This window comes from Juglans microcarpa x Juglans regia, chromosome 4D (genome assembly GCF_004785595.1).
Source record: "Juglans microcarpa x Juglans regia isolate MS1-56 chromosome 4D, Jm3101_v1.0, whole genome shotgun sequence".
Lineage (NCBI taxonomy): Eukaryota > Viridiplantae > Streptophyta > Magnoliopsida > Fagales > Juglandaceae > Juglans > Juglans microcarpa x Juglans regia.
The window spans coordinates 23,756,231-23,777,944 of record NC_054600.1 but is presented as its reverse complement, the minus strand read 5'-3'; the positions used below and the strand labels follow the sequence as shown (position 1 = coordinate 23,777,944).

Sequence of the window (21,714 nt, the reverse complement as noted above, 5' to 3'; positions counted from 1 at the left end):
TATGTGGCAAAATTTCCTATATGCTTGGTTTTCGTGGCTTTGAAACTTTACCAACATCTTTAATGCTGATGCAAAGCAAATTTATGGATGGATATGGGTGTGCGTTTCGTACTACTACTTCCTCAGTCTTATATATTCAAAAATCTCTTGTACTGATGTATGGTATTTAAGATTGAAAGCAAAGGTTTGATTCCTAGCAAAAGAAATTATTGTGATTTTTACATCAAGAAGGCCATCTGAATACAGATTCTCCTAGACTATGAGACTCATAATTTCGAACAAATCCTTTTTTTTAGCGTCACCCCTCTTTGATTTGTCATGTTTAATTCGACAAAAAGTAATGATGCTATGTTCCTTAATTTATATCACTCATTTTGTCCTCTTGATGTGGTACCACTCGGCTTATTTAAAAAAAAAAAAACTAAAACCACAAACATAAAAAGGTAGATAGAATATAGGATTTCAATGTTCATTTTTTAAAAAAATATTTTTGGGTGCTATTTTGTTTAGAATATATATTTTTACTTTTTTTAAAAGTCACGTGACACCATATTGTGGTGACACATTAAGGAAACAAAGTGAATGATATAAATTAGAAGGTATAATAGCTAGCATTACACAAATTCTAAATCATCTGCCCGAAAGTTGTGCGGCCCACAACCCCCTTGTTTGCACACTTGCCCATATTAGCAAGAGATATGGGAGATAAATGAGAAGTAGGCATAAATTTATATAAATCATGCATTCATCAATTGATAGTAATATGTTTTTCTGCATTAGTAGTCATAATGCTATGGAGATCAGATCAAAAGCTTAGGTTTAATTAGAGCAAATGCACATATATTAAAAGAGAGATACATACCCATTAAATTGTCCCATTAATCAGCAGCCTATATCCATGCCATTGAAAAACCACATTGCATTGCATGCATGGGAGGGACATCAACCCAGCTAGCTAGCACTCAGAATCATTAACAGATTGTTTACTGATCTCAATGTTCTACAAGCATAAGGTTTATGGAGAGGTACCCTACCATATAATATATGAAATTGATTTAGGATATAATGAACAATATTCTTTGGAGGCTGTAGTACTTTGTCGTTAGTGTCATCCTCAAGCCATTGTAGGACGTTCGTGGGGCCAGTGTTCCTGCTTAGTTTGAATTATAACACTAAAAGAGGGCCTACTGATTTGAATATCATCATATATATATATATATATATATATATATATATATATATTATAATGTGCATGTTGAATGTGGAAACTGCACAAAACGAAGTGGACAAATCCACCGGCCAGCTTCATGTTCTAAAAGAATTCAAACATTCAAATATTTTGAATGGTTTTCTGGAACCCTAAATGGAGGGATTTTTTTTTTTTTCAGATTCAATACAAATTATCAGTGCACCATTTTAGTTGTGGATGGTGTTAGCCTTTTTACCCTTAGATCATAATGCACTAGTGTAGCACTTGCATATATAAAGTCATGGCCACGTTTATTTTATCATAAATGGATTTTTATGTGATATAATCATGTGATTATGTAATTTAGGTTGTAGTACTTGAATACATGATTATGATTAAAAAAAAGATTATTTAAGTTTCAATCAGATTTCTTGGGAAAAGATAATTTAAAAAACAGATAACTGTAACAATGACAACAAAGATGATAATATTACAATGACGATGAGCGTATAATATTATAAGAGAAATATTTTATTTACAAAAGAAAATTTATAAATTGATGTGGCTTGATGCAGTATGTCAGATTGTAAAGTTATTTTTAATGTAAAATAGATCTAACAAATCACTTGATGCCACATCAGTTTGTGAGTTTTACTTTTATGTAATCTTTTTGTATCTGTAACAATTCTCTATTATAATATTGATCGTCTCAAAAATAATAACGATAATAATTAATACAACCAAGAAAACAATAACACAAACAATATAAAAAGTAAAGATAATTCTAGAAAGAATTATAATATTGAGATGATTTGTAAAATTACTCATTTTTACATAAAATTTAAACTTGAGATACATGTTTAAAAATGCTACTTAAAATATTTATGAAAATTCTGAAGTTCATATCTTCTGTGAATGGATTTCTAAATCCTATTAAATACCATCAATTCTTTGAAACCATTAGATGATGGTTTTATTTATTTATTTTTGTTAGTTTTTACTTGATTTCTAATAATACGACTTACTGTAATATTTTGAGAATATAATTTTTTTTTATGACTAATATTAGATACAGTTTTAGAGTGCCAAAGTCTTACACACTCATTTGAACTATTTATTTTTCATATTGATCTCAAATTTCTCCTACTTTTTCAAAAGAAATGTTGCCAGATTTGCACATGACTACATAAATCATTTTCTAATTTTTATATACATTGAGAGTAATTGATAAATAATTCATTTTAGGAAAATATTACTTTTTTTTAACTCTCCATAAATCATAATCAATCACACTTAATTAATATTATTCATTCTAAACTATTCCATTCCAAACAACGGCACCGTTTAAATATAAAAATAGTTTTATCTTATCTCATTTTATTATTATAATTTTTTTAAATTTTTATATAAAATATAATAAATAATTTAATTTTTTTAAATTTTAAAATAAAAATAATATTTTAAAAATATTTTATTTAACTTTTATTTAAAATGTCCGCATTTTATCTTATTTTACTATCTAAACTGCTCCTTAAATTTGACTTGCTCAGTGTAATTTAAGAGTACAAGTAGCAGAAGTAAGCGGATCCAACTCCAAGTCCACGCCAAATTACGTTAAACCCAACCAAAATCACCGCACAACAAATCTTAAAACTCTGTTGTAAATCCCATTCCCCACCCACGCACTCTTCAATGACCGTTAACATCACATTCCAACCATTTTTAACCACCTCTTGTCCCACTTTTCACTCTATACTCCCAACTGCACGTATAAACACGCGCATCGTAGTTTGGGATTGCGAGAGGGAGAGGCTCCAGAGACAGGTTCGGGAAAGGAGGCAGCTTTGGAGAAAGACAGAGTATAAAGGAAGGAAGAGGGAGGAGTGAAGAAGAAAGCACCCTCCCTCCACTTTTCCTTTTTGTAGAGAGAGAGAGAGAAAAGGAGAGAGGAAAGCAAAAGCTTAATGGAGAATGTGACTCCTGTGCGTTCTCTGTATTGTATGATGAATTGGTAACAAAGATATCTCCCACCACCATCACCAACCAAACCTTCATACCTTTCAGATCTTCAGAAAACCTTCAAAAGATCCCGTCGTTTGGTTAATGCTGCTGGTTTTTTCTTCTGGGATTTGCAAGGGATTTTATTAGTCAGTTTCTGATATGATGGCAACAACGGCGGAGGGGGCATTGTCGTTTTCCGTGGCGGAGGTGGTGGAAGATGTGCTCCAACAGCACGGGAACCGTCTCAGAGGTCTTGATCTTGAGTCTAGAAAAGCTGAGGAAGCTGGTACTCCTTCTTCTTTTTTGTCGTATTTCCATTTTAGTTTTTCTGGCATCCGAACGGTGAAAGAAAGATCACTAATTTTGGAACTTGAGTTGCTGTGCGGTGTTCTAAGATTATGTTGGAGATGATGAGTGAATTTCACTGATCAGTTGTTTTGTTTGAGAATTGGTAGCCTTGAGAAGAAACGAAGCGGCGGGGTGGCTGAGAAAGATGGTGGGAGTGGTAGCGGCCAAGGATTTGCCGGCGGAGCCTTCGGAGGAAGAGTTCAGGCTTGGATTGAGAAGTGGGATTATTCTCTGCAATGTTCTCAATAAGGTTCACCCTGGAGCTGTACCCAAGGTGTCAAACTCATCCCTACTTCGGGACCTTTTTTATGTTGATATTGTTTTTAAATATGGAATAATTACGTAGTTTAATTGTTTTCAGGTGGTGGAAAGTGCATGTGATTCTGCTCTGGTTCCTGATGGAGCGGCATTGTCAGCATTTCAATACTTTGAGAATGCGAGAAACTTCCTAGTGGCCGTGCAGGAAATGGGAATTCCTACTTTCGAGGCATCTGATCTCGAACAAGTATGTATTCGGATTGGGATCATCTGAATTTCCTAGGATATTCACGGTGCAATTGTTAAAATACTTAAGATTACTTTAAATTAACCAATTTGGATTTTCCTATCAAAGTGCACAATTCGACGAGAGACGATGAATTAAGAACTTTAGTACCCTTGTTTTTTGTTTACTTAATATATGTTACTTTCCACCTATTTTTCACATACATCAGATGCTTTGGATTGAACAACTATTGTGCTAGCGTAAAACTTTTTGGTAGGGAGCATCTTACAGGAAATTTTGGCATAAAAACATCTATTGAATTTCAGGGTGGGAAGTCTGCAAGGGTTGTGAATTGTGTTCTGGCGCTTAAATCCTACAGTGAATGGAAACAGACGGGGGGAAATGGGGTGTGGAAATTTGGTGGAAATGTGAAACCAGCCGTGTCTGCCAAATCTTTTGTGAGGAAAAATTCAGAGCCATTCGTGAATTCCTTGTCAAGGAACTCCTCAATGGGCGAAAAATCTTTGAATATGCTGTCCTCTGACCTTGAGTCTAATAAAATGGTGGGTAACCTTAACTTTTCTTTTTACACAGTGTGTGTGTGTGTGTGTGTAAGTTGTCTAGTTGATTGAAGCCTGAATTTTATTAATTCATTCATGTTACCTGCAGCCTGCTAACTGTTCCTTGAGTATGCTTGTTCGTGCGGTTCTATTAGATAAGAAACCTGAAGAAGTACCAACGGTAAGGATTGAAGTACTAGTAGCTAACAATCTGCTGATCAAGCTGGGGCTTAGTATAAATTTTATCATGCAATACAGCGTGCAACTATGGACTATGAATCTACTATGGTTAAATTTTAGGCGATTTTACCAATTATATCTGTACCATTCAATTCCAACTTGAAAAACGTGTCCTGAGCATCCTGAAGGGATTAGCTTGATCAAGCTGTCTGTCCTTTTAATCTTGTGAGACTAATGAATCTAAATACTATTTTACCTACCATCGCTACTTTGAGATTGCAATAGTTGTTACATATACTGCTGCTACTTCTTATTTGCGAGTTAATATTGCTCCTTTGCACGAAACAGTTGGTCGAATCTGTGCTAAATAAGGTTGTGGAGGAGTTTGAGCATCGCATTTCAAGCCAATTAGAACTGGTATGTTAATATGGACTATGAGACCAATTATGCATTTGCATGTGCTTTGAAAATTTCCAATGGTTTGAATATTCGCGAATTCCTTGTATCCTTGGCAATCATGCCTAGTTGTTGCTCTTGTATATGTCCCGTGTACTTGAGCCATGCCTATTCCTCATCAATAAAAATCTTTATGTACTGATAAAAAAGATGTGCTTTGAAATTCAACATGAGACCAGGGATTAGTGCACATTCCAAATCAGCAAAACATGGTTTCTTGGATCCTCAATGAGTTTTTTTCCCATTTTCCTCTATAAGATATTTTTTTTTTATCAATCTACATGTCTGACTGGGTATTTATTCATAACCCATAGATGACAACAACTCCAAAAGACATGGCTGCTTCTCACAGCAACAAATCTTTATTGAAATTTGCTTCTGGTGATAAAAAGGTGATACATTATTTCTTACCTTCTGCACAGGTACCTAGGGATTAATATGCACTGTTGAATCTATAGAAAAAGCACGTATTCGATGACAGAATCTATGATTGGATTATAACTTGGGATTGCTGATATTTTCTTTTGGGTTGCTGTGATGTTTTAGACTGAAAGTAAAAATGAAAAGGTGACAAAGAAAGAGGTTATCCAGAAAACCAACATTTCTGATGAGAAATCAAAAGGGGAACTCCTGAAACAGAAAATGGCATTTGATCAACAGCAGAGAGACATTCAAGTACAAAAACTGCTATTTTCATTGCTTTTCAGTTTGCCTTAGCAGCTTAGCTTATTAATGCTAATCTTTTTTTCTTTTTTTTTTTTTTTATAGGAACTGAAGCACACTCTTCACACTACAAAAGCTGGGATGCAATTTATGCAAATGAAGTTTCATGAGGAGTTCCACAATCTTGGTACAATTTGGGAAAATAATTTTCGTTATATGTTGTTTCTTTCTATTTTATGTTTCTTTTCCTTTCTTTCTGGAAGAGTTTTTGAGAAGAAAAATTTGTCTTGTTTCTTTGTAGGCATGCACGTTCATGGTCTGGCTCATGCTGCTTCTGGTTATCATAGAGTTCTTGAGGAAAATCGCAAGCTATACAATCAAGTGCAAGATCTCAAGGGTAAGAAGATCAATTTTAGCCTCCTTGGGGTAAAGGAAAAAGAAAAATCACTGACTGCCTAGGTTTAAGTCCTCAAAATGGATTAAATGGTCTTTTTGTATCAGGAAGTATTAGGGTTTACTGTCGAGTGAGACCCTTCCTCCCGGGACAATCAAATCATTTCAGCAATGTGGATTTTATAGAAGATGGAAGTATCACTATCAGTACTCCATCGAAGCATGGGAAAGGCCAGAAGTCTTTCAGCTTCAACAAGGTCTTTGGGCCATCTGCAACCCAAGGTTGATGAGGTTTCTAATTAGATACTTTTCAGATTTTATGATCATAACATTACTTTTAACTCTTTTGTCTCCTGATTTATTGCAGCGGAGGTCTTCTCTGATATGCAGCCTTTGATTCGGTCTGTTCTCGATGGTTACAATGTTTGCATATTTGCATATGGTCAAACTGGATCGGGAAAAACTTACACTATGGTAGGTTAGGTTTAGCTTAATCCCCAAAGATACGAAGGAATGTTTTCAATGATGTTTGTTTGCGAAGCTATGCAAATGTGGCTAACTTTTGTTGTTTATATGTCCAGACTGGACCTAAAGATCTTACAGAGAAAAACCAAGGAGTAAATTATCGGGCTTTGGGCGATTTGTTTTATATAGCAAATCAAAGAAAAGACACTTTCTCCTATGATGTTTCTGTTCAGATGATCGAGATCTATAATGAGCAAGTTAGGGATCTCCTTATCGTTGATGGAACAAACAAAAGATATCCTTTATAAGTTATTTGTTTTTGTTACCGTCAAGTTTTTTAATTATAAGTTGATGAGCTTTCTGCTTATAGAGATGGTCATAGTAGGTTGAGAGCTCTGAATATCATTTCAACGTTTGGACTTACTGTTATTTTAGTTCAATGCTGTGAAATATTTTCACAAACCTCAAATTTTCAAATTGGATTAAAAATCATGTTAAAATGTCCAGGCTTTCAGAATTTTATTTAAGTTTATAAACTTTGTTCTTTGCCAGTCTTACTCTCACCCCTCCTATCAACTAGCTTTCCTTAATTGTGGCTACATTAGAAATTCGTAATAGTTCTCACACTGGACTTAGTGTACCAGATGCAAACCTTGTGCCAGTGTCATCGACATCTGATGTTATTGATCTGATGAACCTCGGACAAAGGAATCGTGCAGTGGGTGCAACAGCCTTAAATGATCGTAGTAGTCGCTCTCATAGGTAGGAACATAGTTCTGTATATAAATAGTTGTATTGATGGTTCTATGGAATATCTTTAGTTAGGCTGATTTGTTTCTTCTAATAAATTGTCAATTTGCAGTTGTTTGACTGTTCATGTTCAAGGAAGAAACTTGACATCTGGAACTATTCTTCGTGGATGCATGCATCTGGTTGATCTGGCAGGAAGTGAGAGGGTAAACAAGTCTGAAGTGACAGGAGATAGACTCAAAGAAGCGCAGCATATAAACAAATCTCTTTCAGCATTGGGTGATGTGATCGCTTCCCTTGCCCAAAAGAATCTGCATGTTCCATATAGAAATAGCAAACTCACACAGCTGCTCCAAGATTCACTTGGTAAGGTTAAATTTATACATTTCTTCAAGAGTATAGTGGAACTATATCCTGAGATTTTGGAAAGATCCTTAGTAGGGTTTTGGGGTTATAATAACATTTTCAGGAGGGCAGGCCAAGACACTGATGTTTGTTCACATAAGCCCTGAGCCTGATGCTACTGGAGAAACAATAAGTACACTTAAATTTGCCGAGAGAGTTGCCACTGTTGAACTTGGTGCTGCCAGAGTAAACAAAGATAGCACAGATGTTAGGGAGCTAAAAGAACAGGTTTTACATTCTGTCGTTTGTATAGTTCTCACAATAGTAATTTCAAGGACTTTCATATCAGTGTTCTATAAATTTTTTGAATTCTTCTTCAGATTGCCTGTCTTAAGGCAGCACTGGCAAGGAAAGAGGAGCCAGAGCACATGCAAAATTCCATATCTGGAAGCTCTGAAAAATACAGGACCAAACCTAGTGAGTTATCACCATTTCAATCTAAAAAGCATGATGCAGGTTTTTTGGGAGACCAGAACAGCTGCCGGCAACCAATGGGTGATGTTGGCAATATTGAGGTAAATCATGTTCCCTGATCACGAATTGATAGATATTTTTCATTTCCATAGTAGTAGTAACCAGTATGTATATGAAACACTGTTTTTTCTTTTTTTAATTAGTTAATTTGTATTTTGTAATGTAGATAATATTAGTGATTGATCATTGAAGTGCTGATGTGATTTCAATAGAGTATGATAGAAGGATTTATCACCATTAGACTGGCATATTTCCGTCTTGTTTTATATCCTGGCAAAACTTGTCCAGTAATTTTATTTTATTTTTAACCAAAATGTGAAATCAGAAAAATGATTCCGCAGGTCCATAACAAATCTGCACTGAGGCAAAAGACAACAAGTTTTGATCTTGATGAGCTACTAGCGAACTCCCCTCCCTGGCCTCCTGTGAATAGTCATGGCCAGACCTATGGGGAGGATGACAAAGAAATGGGCTCCGGGGAGTGGGTTGATAAAGTCATGGTAAACAAGCATGATGTAAGCAAAGTTGAAAACCCTTTGGGAAGTTGGGCAACAGATAATGGGGACTTAACTGATGTATTTTATCAGAAATATCTCCCAGATTCTTCCAAAATTTACCCACATCAATCCTACAACATGTTTATGGGAGGCAACCAGTTCAGTGTCACTAGTACTGATGAAATGGATGATCTTGATGCTGCCACCAGTGATTCTTCAGAGCCAGATTTGCTTTGGCAATTCAACCACACAAAACTTACAGGCATGACCAATGGAATTGGGGCAAAACCCAAGAAACCCAATCTAAAGACATCAAAAAGCCCAGAACTAAGGTAATACAAAGTTGATCAGTCGTTGATATATACTATACCTCCATTCTAAATACTGTCTACCAGGTAAATTTACATGCTTTTTTGACAAGTTGTTAACATTTGCAGCAAGAATGGCAATGCTTCTCTAGGCCCTTCCCCTTCACGGAAACAATCAAATGGGGTAGGTGCCCATCTGCAGCGGAGTGGGAGACAGGCAGCTTCAGCTGATATGAAGCGCAAAGCTGGGAATAGAAAATAGAAACTTGGACAGGGTTGGTCGGCCGATTTCTGATTTTTTTTTTATTCATTTCTTTGAATTTGTTGGAGAGAGGGAGAAAGAGGTTTTACTATATATTCTTCTTTTTTTATTTTTATTGTAATCTTACATAGTAAAATGCAGCAATAATCCAGTTGCTTGTAATTGTATACTGATCAGCTTATTAGATGTGTACTTCCTGTGTGGATTGGATGACTGATGTTTTCTGTTTTACACTTTACAGAGCCCAAAGTCCTCTATTCTTTGGTTGTTAATGGAACATAAAATTCAAAAATCATCTCAACTACACAAGGATTGCCATTGCAGTGGACCTGAGGTTCTGGGTTATATTGTACCTCCTTGCTACAAGCTCTCCTGACAATATCTGGTCTTTTAAAAAAACTGACATTCACCGCTCCTGACAATTTGTTGAAGCGTAAGCTGCGCAAGTGATAGAAAATAAAGTTAATAATTTCACATTAATTGCTTTTTTAAGCATTGTATCATCGACATTTTACAAACAAATGTGTCACGAATCAAAAGTTAAAGTGTATATATATATATATATATATGCTACAAGCTCTCCTGACAATATCTGGTCTTTTAAAAAAATTGACATTCGCCGCTCCTGACAATTTGTTGAAGCGTAAGCTGCGCAAGTGATAGAAAATAAAGTTAATAATTTCACATTAATTGCTTTTTTAAGCATTGTATCATCGACATTTTACAAACTAATGTGTCACGAATCAAAAGTTAAAGTGTGTATATATATATATATATATATATATATATATATATATATTTTTAAGGCAAACATAAAGATATGTGTTTATATCGAGTCCATTAACTCGATTACTTGATTAATGAAAGTGTGATGGCGTGATTTGATTAATTATCATACTTATTGCCAATCTCTTTCTATCGTACCTTATAATCTTCTTTTTTCCCGAGCATCATATGATATAACCACTTGTTCAAGGAATTTAATAGAGCCTCACTATATTTTTATTCAACCCATAAAGGGAGTTAGATCAGAGTATGGATGAATTCTATATATAGAACTAATGGCTGGGGAATATTTCACACCATTGTTTAGTATTTTTTTTCTATGCCACACTATTGTTTACTTGATCAAAGAATCACTCTAGCCCAAGGGAGATGAATTAGGTCTATTAATTGGTCCAACCGAAAAAGTAAACATATTTTGTTAAAAAAAATAACACGTTATCATACATGTTCACACGTGAATATCCTCTGTTTATACTATATTAAACTTTATTAAGTTATTAAGCCACATGTAGGTTTAGTATTTAGCTAATTTGTATATAAATAGAATGAGGTACCTCTGTAAAAGATAGATTTTCAGTTTCTCATTCAATACAATTTTGGAATATTTCTTTCCTTTCTTTCCTTTCTTGCATATTCTGAGATGGTATCAGAAGGTGGAAATCCTGCTCCCGAAAACTCTACTCGTACCAGTTCTTTTGTTGAAGATTTCTCAAACCATTATTTTCTTCATCATGGAGAAAGTCCTGGATCTGTTTTGGTTTTTCAACCTCTGAATGGTGAGAACTATTATACTTGGAGTCGGTCGATGGTAATGGCCCTCAATGCCAAGAACAAGACGGGTTTTATTGATGGAACCTTTTCTTGTCTTGCAAATCGATCTAATCCGCTTTATGTTCAATGGTTTAGATGCAATAATATGGTTCTTTCTTGGATTTTAAATTCTCTTACGCAAGAGATTGCTACAAGTGTTATCAGTTCTTCCATTACTGCAGAAGTCTGGAACAATTTAAAGACTAGGTTTATGCAAGGTAATGGCCCGAGTCTTTTTCAACTTAAGAAGGATCTTTCGTCCTTAATTCAAGATCAAAGTTCTGTTAGTTTGTATTACACAAAACTCAAAGCATTATGGGATGAATTCTCCAATGTTAAGCCCATTCCCAGTTGTATTTGTCAGCCAAGTTGTTCATGTGGAGCTTTGAAGACAATCATTGATCAACATAATAATGAATATGTTGTCCAATTTTTAATGGGCCTTAACGATTCTTTTACACACATTCGGGGTCAAATTCTCTTAATGGATCCAATTCCATCCATTGACAGAGTTTTATCTCTTACTCTTCAAGAAGAGAAACAAAGGAAAGTTGTTGGATCTTCAATCTTGTTTGAATCTGCTGCTTTGTTTAGCAAGAATGTGGCTCCTGCATCGACTTCCTCAACTAATGTCAAGAATTATCAAAAATCAAGATCACAACCAGTTTGCACTCATTGTGGTCTCACTGGACATATGGTTGACAGGTGCAATAAACTGCATGGATATCCTCCAGGGTATCGACAGAATGCAAGGCCAAAAACATCCTCTGTTAATCAAGTTTCAACATCTTTGAATAGCTTTGATGAAGCATCTAATGGTTCAAACTCCACTCCTCAATTCCCCTTTACTCAAGAACCATGTAGTCAACTTCTCTCATTTCTTCAAAAGTCCTCACAACAACCAACAACAATGAATGCTGTAGCAAATCTATTGAGTCTATCAGGTATAGTTAACTCACCTGATCATGTTCTCCAAAAGTCAAATTCTTGGATAGTTGATAGTGGTGCTACTGATCATATGGTCAGTTCCCTTTCGCATTTCACTACAATTGTCTCCGTTGCACATACTTCAGTAAAATTGCCTAATGGTATCTGTGTTCCAGTAACACACATTGGAACAGTCAAATTATCAGAATCATTGATTCTTGATAATGTTTTGTATGTTTCTTCTTTTTCTTTTAATCTCATATCAGTCAAAAAGCTTACTGAAAAATCATGTTGTTTTGTTTTTCTTGCTGATTTCTGTTTCATACAGGACCAACATTCTTGGAAGACGATTGGAGTGGCTAAACAAGTGGCTGGGTTGTATTTGTTTCAACCATATGATAAACATTCTGCTGCTAATTCTAGTAAAATTTCTGTTTTCAATTCTACTGTAAACAACTCTTCTTTTGATCTAGGGCATTTTAGGTTAGGCCATCCTTCCTTAAAAAGGATCCAAATAATTCACAAATTGTTTCCTGATGTTACTACTCCTTCCACTTTTGATTGTAATACTTGTCCATTGGCAAAACATAAAAGATTGCCATTTAATACCAGTGATTCTATCAGCAATAAAATTTTTGATTTGATTCATGTTGACATTTGGGGTCCCTTTGCTGTTGAATCTATCACTGGTTTCAGATACTTCCTTTCAATTGTTGATGATTGCTCACGATGTACTTGGGTATATCTAATGAAAAATAAATCTGAAACTCAATTCCTTCTTCAGTCATTTTTTAATCTCATTGAGACTCAATTTGATATTCATATCAAAGTTATTAGAATTGATAGGGGAAATGAGTTTCATATGTCAGATTTCTATGCTTCTAAAGGAGTAGTTCATCAACAAACTTGTAGAGCTACACCTCAACAAAATGGTGTAGTTGAGCGTAAACACCAACATCTACTCAATGTGGCACGATCCCTACGATTTCATGCCAATCTACCTCTCAATTTCTGGAGTGAGTGCATTTTAACAGCAACTCATTTGATCAATAGAACTCCATCACCTCTGTTATCAAATAAAACACCATATGAAGTTCTATTTTCTAAGCCACCAAATTACTCAAATCTTAGAGTGTTCGGTTGTCTATGTTTTGCATCAACTCTATCTCATAATCGCTCAAAGTTTGCACCTAGAGCTCATCCTTGTGTGTTTATTGGATACCCACATGGAACGAAAGGGTATAAACTCTATGATTTGGAAACCAATGTTATTTTTCTGTCCAGAGATGTTATATTTCGAGAATATGTTTTTCCATTCAAAACAGGTTATGATCTTCCTACAAAATCAATTGTTCTACCTGTCCCACAAACAGATAATGCAACTTTTGACTATCCTCAAACTCAGACTCCTTCCCATTCAATCCCAGAAAATTCTGAGTCAGTTTCTGTTTCAATTCCAGTACATTCTCCATCAAATCCTAAGGTTCCATTACAGTCTTCAACTAGAAAGTCTACTAGAATACATAAGCAGCCATCTTATCTTGCAGATTATCATTGTAGCTTAGCCACAACTGCAGAAGCCACTTCATCATCTAACTCGAGTGAAGGTTCATCCTCAGGTATTCCATATCCACTTTCTTCTTTTATATCATACTCAAATCTGTCTACCTCACATAGAGCTTTTGCACTTGCTATATCCTCACATAAAGAACCCAATTCCTTTACAGAAGCCATTCAACACAGTCAATGGTGTGATGCCATGGCTGCTGAAATCAAAGCTTTAGAAGATAATAAAACTTGGACTCTCACTCATTTACCTCCTAACAAACATGCTATTGGATGTAAATGGGTTTATAAGGTAAAATACAATTCTAATGGATCTGTTGAAAGGTATAAAGCCCGCTTAGTTGCTAAGGGCTATACAAAGCAAGAGGGATTGGATTATATGGAGACTTTTTCACCAGTTGCAAAGCTGGTTACTGTCAGGGTACTCTTAGCTATAGCCGCATCTAAAGACTAGTCATTGCACCAATTAGATGTCAACAATACATTTTTGCATGGAGACTTAGAAGAAGAAGTTTATATGTCTCTTCCTCAGGGTTTTTATTTTAATCAAAATAGTGCTGCAGCCAAGGGGAAGTTCATGCCCGTTGTCAAGTCAGATTCTGCTAATCAGCTTGTATGCAAGCTCAACAAATCTTTATATGGCCTGAAACAAGCATCAAGGCAGTGGTTTTCTAAGTTTTCTACTGCTCTATTGAAACATGGTTTTATTTCAATCTACAGCTGATCCAACTTTGTTTACAAGACAGAAAAACAATTCCTTCATTGCTTTATTAGTGTATGTCGATGATATCATCATTGCCAGAAATGATGATTCAGCAGTAAGTGATTTAAAGGAATTTCTTCATTCTCAGTTCAAGCTCAAAGATCTCGGAGCTTTGAAGTACTTTCTTGGTCTTGAAATTGCAAGATCAACGAAAGGGATAGCTGTTTCACAGAGGAAGTATGCTTTAAAAATACTATCAGATTCAGGGTACCTAGCATCTAAACCTGCTTCATTTCCAATGGATCAAAATCTTAGACTCTAAAAAACAGAAGGAACACCTCTTGAAGATCCACTCTGTTACAGAAGGTTGGTGGGTAGACTTGTTTATCTGACAATAACGAGACCAGATTTGTCATTTGCAGTTCAAATCTTAAGCCAGTATGTAGCAGCACCTACTGTCATTTGGCAGCAGCTCATCGAGTGTTGAGATACATCAAACACAATCCTGGTCAAGGGATATTTTTATCTTCATCAAGTGACTTGCAACTCAAGGCTTTTTGTGATGCAGACTGGGCTGCTTGCAGAGACACCAGGAAGTCAATTACTGGTTTTTGTATTTTCCTTGGACAATCACTTGTTTCATGGAAATCCAAGAAACAGAACACGGTGTCTAGATCCACAGCAGAAGCTGAATATCATGCGATGGCAACTACTACGTGTGAAATAACATGGCTGCAACACTTACTCAAAGACCTGTCCATTTCTCAAACCAAACCAGCTTTACTTTTCTGTGATAATGAGGCTACTGTTCACGTATCTGTCAACCTTGTTTTTCACGAACGAACCAAGCATATTGACATAGATTGTCACATTGTTCGAAAAAAACTCTTGGTAGGAACCATCAAGACCTTGCATGTTTCATCTATTCATCAAATAGCAGATATACTAACTAAGCCTCTTGGTTTTAACTCTTTTTCTAGTATTCTCTCCAAGATGGGTGTCATTGACATTTACACTCTATCTTGAGGGGGAGTATTAAGTTATTAAGCCACGTGTAGGTTTAGTAGTTAGCTAATTTGTATATAAATAGAATGTGGTACCTCTGTAAAAGATAGGTTTTCAGTTTCTCATTCAATACAATTTTGGAATATTTCTTTCCTTTCTTTCCTTTCTTGCATATTCTAAGAAACTTCACTTATCTTTTTTGAAAAAAAAAAAAAAAACTGATAAAAGTGCTTATTTATTTTAAGAGAAGTGAAATTACCCAAGTTGAAGTTGGATATGGTTTCAAATATTTCAGGCCACAACGTATCTGGGTAGGCTTAAAAAGGTCAAATATCTGGAAGGTCGAAAGCAACGTTCTGCAAAGGAGTGCGCTGTAATAAAACATTTGAACTTTGACCCCGAAGAACAAAACTCTTTCCCCTCGAGTCCTAACATGCATATATGCTACTGATCTCACTCCATATAAACCAACACCACTCTTCTCAGTTCTCACAAATCTACAACTTTCAATTCTAAACCCAGTTGATTGATATCTTCTCCATCCTATATATAATATCCTATTTCTAGGTAAAGATGGGGTGTCACCACATTTACCCAGGAGTTCAGCACTTTAGTCCTGCCGGCCAAGTTGTTCAAGGCCTTGATCCTCGACCCCGTCCCCAAGCTTGTGCCCCAGTCCATCAAGAGCATCAAGTTCATTCAAGGCGATGGTGGTGTTGGTAACATCAAGCAAACCAACTTCCCCGAGAGTAATGTGTTAGTACTTCAGCACCCTGCATTCTCTTAAATAATTAATTGGTATCAAAGAGTATTTCACAACATGAAAAGCAAGCAACAGAAATTAATTGCATGTTGTGGCTTAGTAATATGAATATGTTTACTGCAAGGAGTCACTTCAAATACTTAAAGCAGAAGATCGACGACCTTGATATAGACAACCTTGTGTGCAAGTACACTTTGATTGAAGGAGACATTTTGGGTGACAAGCTGGAATCGATTTCTTACGAGGAGAAGATGGAGGCATCATGTAGCGCCGTCCTTGTGGTGAGACTTTTTATAAAATGATTTTAGAAAAGACGACGGGAATTACTGTTCGATTTAAAGTTTTTTACTACCATACCCAGGGTGCAAGATTCTACGTTATAAAATAAAATGTGTTTTGAGAATAAAAGAGGTTTACAGCGGAAACATCAATTTTAATAATAAAAATGCCTCTTATACATTTAAACACTCATGCCTAGACTTCCGTGCTCTTCTCCACGGGCGTTGTCCGTCCTAACGCATTCTGCTCATTTAGTCCCTATGGGGGGAGGGGTATGCATAAAAACTAAAATGAGTCAATGATTCGTAAGTATTACTTCATACAGTTAAAATATAGTAACACAGGTCTTCATTCATACATTCATCATTCCATACATACTATATGTACAAGCATGTGTGCATTCGTTTGAAAACATCATTAGACGGAGTTTTTCTTTAAAAAGAGGCTTTCTCTTCGTAAAACATTTCTCCCGTTAATGTATTCATTTCTCAAAGAATGCGATGCATTCATATATTTATATATTCTTTCTTATCATTTTCATTGGCCGATACACACCGTTATGCCTCGTGTGTTGGGGTTAGCAGTCTTCCTTTAGACCCGGACTCTGCCCGTGGCCACGGGTTGGGAATCCCTTTCAGTCACGGGACAGCACTGGGTGCATTACCAGCACTACCTACCCGGCATTGCAATCTGCCCATTCATTCGGTACCATTTTTATTCATTCATGTGGCCGTTACGTATTTTCATAAATTAAATGTTCAGTTTTTTTTTCAATTCAGTCTTTTCAGTTCTTTCTTTTCAATTTATTTCAGCTTTATCTTTCATTTAACAGTTCATTCATAGAAAACGTCATTTAAAAACATGGGCCTAAATATCATTTTTCATGGCATTCATAAAACATCGGTTCATGGCATCCTTAAAGCATCAGGTCATAGGGACCTTTTAAAACATCATACTTTATTCACGTCGTTCAAAGCATTAGTTAAAGCTCGAGGCACAAGCCTCAACGTTTATTTTCGTGAAAAATACACATAATAGATACATCGTATAGTTATCCATTCATATGCATACAATTAATACTTTGGGTGTGTAAAAAGGGACTACCAAGAAATGGTCGTACATACTTATACCTTTGAACACTTAGTATATTTTCATGAAACATCTTTCATATCATTTCATGAGACATAGTAGAAAAGTGTTTCGTTTTCATTTCTTATATTTAAGAAAGCTCTAGAAGAGTATGAACACAATACTTACCTAGACTCCATGCTTCTTTCATATCATGCAGTCCATTCATGTGCGTGTCAGATGACAACCTACATGCACACACATAACCTTAACGTCATTCTCTATCTAATGCATAAGCAACTCAAAGTAGAAATAGTGTTATACATTACTTGGAACACTCTCCTTCTATCTCGTGCTCTTACGTGCCATTTACTATGCTAAAACTTTCGGATCTACTTGCAGTCACTACCTCTTCCACACTCGACGTTCTACTTCAAGTGCTCATTCACCAATGTGAACCCATAATTCACTTTATGATTAAGACACTAAGACCTTTATTTTATTCTTTTTATTAATCACATTCCGATGCATGATTCCGACTGATGGAGTCACACATTACAATCCTAGACAATACACCTGTCACTACCTCTATGCATCTTAGCTCACACTAAATTCTCATTCCCATTTATACACGCCACACGGCTCTAAGCCAACTCTGAGGCTTAAGCACCGTGTAACCATGCTTAGGATAGATTACGCATTACATACGGTGAATCTGTTCGACACATGTATCTCACCAGATTACACATGTACATTATCCCTTTATCACCTAAGACCAACATATAACACATTGATCACATGCTCGTAGGGACAAGCACCATACTCAAATACTAACATTCTCTTAATCCAGCTAGTACGACTCTTCATGCTACCCGTCCATTTTGACAGTTCATCCTAACACTTAACACGACAAGACTCTATTCACAACTATGCCTTATGTCACGTCGTATAGCTCGAGACCACTCCTAAGCTACACCGTGACCCTGTCACGTCACTTGACATCCTGCTACGTCATTTCTGCGCCAACTCCTAACTCATCACGACTACGGTCCCTCACATACTCCTACCACATTATGACATCTTGTCACGTTCTTGTTACACCATTCCTACACTAACTCCTCACCCATCACAAGCACGACTGCCAGTAACCATGTCACTTTGTGACATTCCTCAGTCATGCTTCCGCTGTACATTCTTACACTTGTTCTACCACTTCACACATACTCCTAGCCATAAGTCAATCACGGTGACACTTGTCACCTTAGACTATAGGCCACTTCACAGCTATTTCTGGACACTGTTCCACAATTCCTGACACTACTCACCACGTTCTATGCCCATCAACCACACAATCATCATTATCTTTGCAGCACGCCACAAGGCGTATCACTATGCCTCATGGAGTACGCTCCACGTGTACTCCCTCCATACACGTTACGACCCATCACCACTACAACATACTTGCCATATGGTGCATCACTCCACCATATGGAGTACACTTCATGTGTAATCCCTTCACACATGCTATGCCTCACAGAGTACACTCTACGTGTACTCTTCCCATTCCACCTTACGCCAATAGGGTATATTTTACATATGTTCTCTTTATCCCACTCTACGCCACGAGAGTACGTGTACTCTCTTCTCAATCCACACGACGCCACATCATCACTACAACACATACTTCACAACCACATTTCACAGCACAGTCTACAACACTACATATCATACAACACATATGCGTCCAACACTTCACTACACAGCACATCACAATACAACGAACTCTACAATACAAACAGCATAGTCCACAACCTAATCAACAAATAACATAATTAACGAGGGATAAAGGGTTATACCATCGACGGGATAACCCGTGCGTTGCTCGCTGATCGTTACAGTTGATGACATCGAAATGGTCTTACGTGGCGGCTAACCCATATATAGTGGTTATTTGGGCGTTTGGATAGCTAAGTGTGGTCTTGAAATGGCTCATGGTGACCTCGTGGTGGCGGTGAGGGGGCGGAACGCAGCGTATCTGGCCATTTACAGTGGCAATTAGCCACGTGCAGTGGCTGTTTTGGCCACTAAAGGTGGCTAGAGGTGCGGGTCTGGTCGTGGCTGGCCATGGAGAAGCTTGAGAAGGGTACGGTGGAGTTGTGGTGGCGAGGTGGAGGCAACAGGACGGCAGATCTAAGCCGTGAGGTGGAGAGGAGCCGTGGGAGAGAGAGAGGGCTTAAGAGAGGTGGAGGGCTTGGTTGGCTTGGAGGAGCTCGGGGAGGAGTCACGGTGGCCAGGGGAGGTGCTTGGTAGGGCTAAAACTGGCACACAGCGGCGCTAGAGCTGTCGGTGGCCTTAACTTGTGTGAAACCCATTTTTATGGGTGTTGTGTGTTTGTGCAACGGAGAGGGAGAGGGAGAGGGAGGTCCGTGGTGGCTGGGTTTGTGAAAGGTGGTCACCGGTGTGAAGTGGTGGATGTGTGGTGGCCTGGGTAGACACTCACGGCGGCGCACGGTGGCTGGATGGGTAAGGAACCTGTTTGGGTAAACCCATTTTGGTAAGAGAGGGAGAGGACTGTCGTGAGGGGCTGGGTTTGGTGGGGCGGTCGCCGATGATGGCTAGAGGTGTGTTGGTGGCCGGAGGCGTGGCTACGACTGTGGCATGGGGTTGGGCGAGCTGAAAGAGGGAATTGACTGTGGGAGAGGGGCTGCTGCCCATGTGAGCTGAGGGAGGGAGGAGAGAGAGAGGGAAAGGAAAATTGAGGGAGAAAGAGAGAGGGTCTGAGTTTTAATCATGATCCATTTATTTTGGGATCTTCAAAACGATCTAACAGTGGAGGATTAAAACACTGATTTAAAAATGCATAAACATTAACTTAATTAAAAGCACTGAGAGGAATTAAGGTAGAATATTATTTAAATTAAACTTTAGTTTATAGAATAATATTCCTTCATCATTAATAAAAAGATGACGTCTTAATTAATATCTTTAAAAGAATAAAACCACTTAATTAATTTGAGTTTTTAACATAATTTAAATCTCATAATATTGAAATAACTAAAATCATTTTAATAAATGATATTAAAATGATTTCTGAAAATTATAATATTTTTAGAGCTCTTAAAAAATATTATAATTATTTTATTTCAAATCAAGCTTAGTTCAATAACACTGGAAATATCTCATATAAATATTTTCAATACATTTAAAACACTGGGAGTACTTAGAATTCACATAATATTTTTAGAACACGCCATCAAAGTTTAGCACGCATAACAAGACTCGTAGTTGAATTTACTTACATCAGAAAGAAGGGACGGGGTGTTACACATCAGGCTTAGGCTCAGGCTCAGGTAGCGTATGCAAGATGACAAGCCACTATCACACAAAGGGTGAGTTCATGATTAAGGAATAAGATATCAAGGATGACAAAGACAAGGCCCTTGGGTTGTACAAGGTTGTCGAGGAACACCTCCTTGCCAATCCCAATTTCTATGCTTAAATTTTGTTTTCTGCCTGCTGAGTCCCTCCCCAAGTGTTATTTATTTATTTATTTTTTGTCCTGTATGTTGTTTCTTGGCAGAATGCCCTTTGCTTGGTAATAAGAAGCCTGGTATTGACTCGACTAGTGATGTTGTATTGTTGGCTTTCGCTTGAGATGCATGTAATAGATCATGAATGAATAAAGTAGGACTAATTATTCAAGGCTTTCGCTTGAGATGCCTGGTATTGAGTCACCAATTGATCCGGACAGATTATTCAAGGCCTTGATATTGGATTCATGCAACCTTTGCCCCAAGCTTCTGCCTCAGTACATTAAGAGTAGGACTATGTAAACCTGCTGCACTATAAAATGTAGGACCATGTTGACACAAGCTGCATATAACTCCAAGAGTAATGCTACTATGCTTTTGAGACCGACTGTTAGTTCTAATGCACAACACAATGGATTTATGTGAGGGGAACCAACACAAAGCATACCATAATTAGACGCTCAGGACCTATATTGCACTAGCAGGATTTGCAGATTGCATGTGGCAATCCTGTCATCCTAAGGTTGACTGATCGGGAGGAATTGCTGACTCTAAATTCAAGTCATTAATCTGTGCTGCAAAATTTCCACCTCTGTTCCGTAGTCCTGCTTTGGTTAGAGGCGAGTTATTGCAACACTGTCATGAGCTAATTAGTTCGATAAGTGAAGGTCTAAATTAAATTAATGATAGGCCAATGGCGTCTGGGCCTAATGGCACTACCTGGTCTTTCCTTTTAGGGTAGGGACTCGATTTCTCTGCTCTGGGGTAAGAGGGCCCTCTTCAAAAATTTTGCATATGCAGTTCTTTTACGTACAGGCATTTTGGTGGACGAATCCGTACAC

General features: G+C 37.1%; 1 protein-coding gene across 4 annotated transcripts; it reads left to right on the top strand.

The window, feature by feature from the left end:
- The first annotated feature begins 2,987 nt into the window (after positions 1–2,987).
- On the top strand, positions 2,988–9,668 carry LOC121260435 (kinesin-like protein KIN-14I). 4 transcript variants are annotated; one of them, XM_041162302.1, is made up of 19 exons: positions 2,991–3,476; positions 3,646–3,812; positions 3,900–4,043; positions 4,349–4,585; positions 4,692–4,763; positions 5,111–5,179; positions 5,533–5,610; positions 5,765–5,893; positions 5,987–6,068; positions 6,183–6,278; positions 6,383–6,556; positions 6,642–6,748; positions 6,856–7,034; positions 7,340–7,501; positions 7,602–7,855; positions 7,959–8,122; positions 8,215–8,409; positions 8,710–9,197; positions 9,306–9,668. In XM_041162302.1, the coding sequence occupies exons 1-19, from the start codon at positions 3,350–3,352 to the stop codon at positions 9,433–9,435; spliced, it is 3,054 nt and encodes a 1,017-aa protein (XP_041018236.1). In that variant the 5' UTR covers positions 2,991–3,349; the 3' UTR covers positions 9,436–9,668. The 4 variants fall into 4 exon arrangements, with proteins under 4 accessions (XP_041018237.1, XP_041018238.1, XP_041018236.1 ...); XM_041162301.1 differs by having other exon boundaries at positions 2,993–3,476; positions 9,303–9,668; XM_041162303.1 differs by lacking the exon at positions 9,306–9,668 and having other exon boundaries at positions 2,988–3,476; positions 8,694–8,732.
- Positions 9,669–21,714: the final 12,046 nt, after the last annotated feature.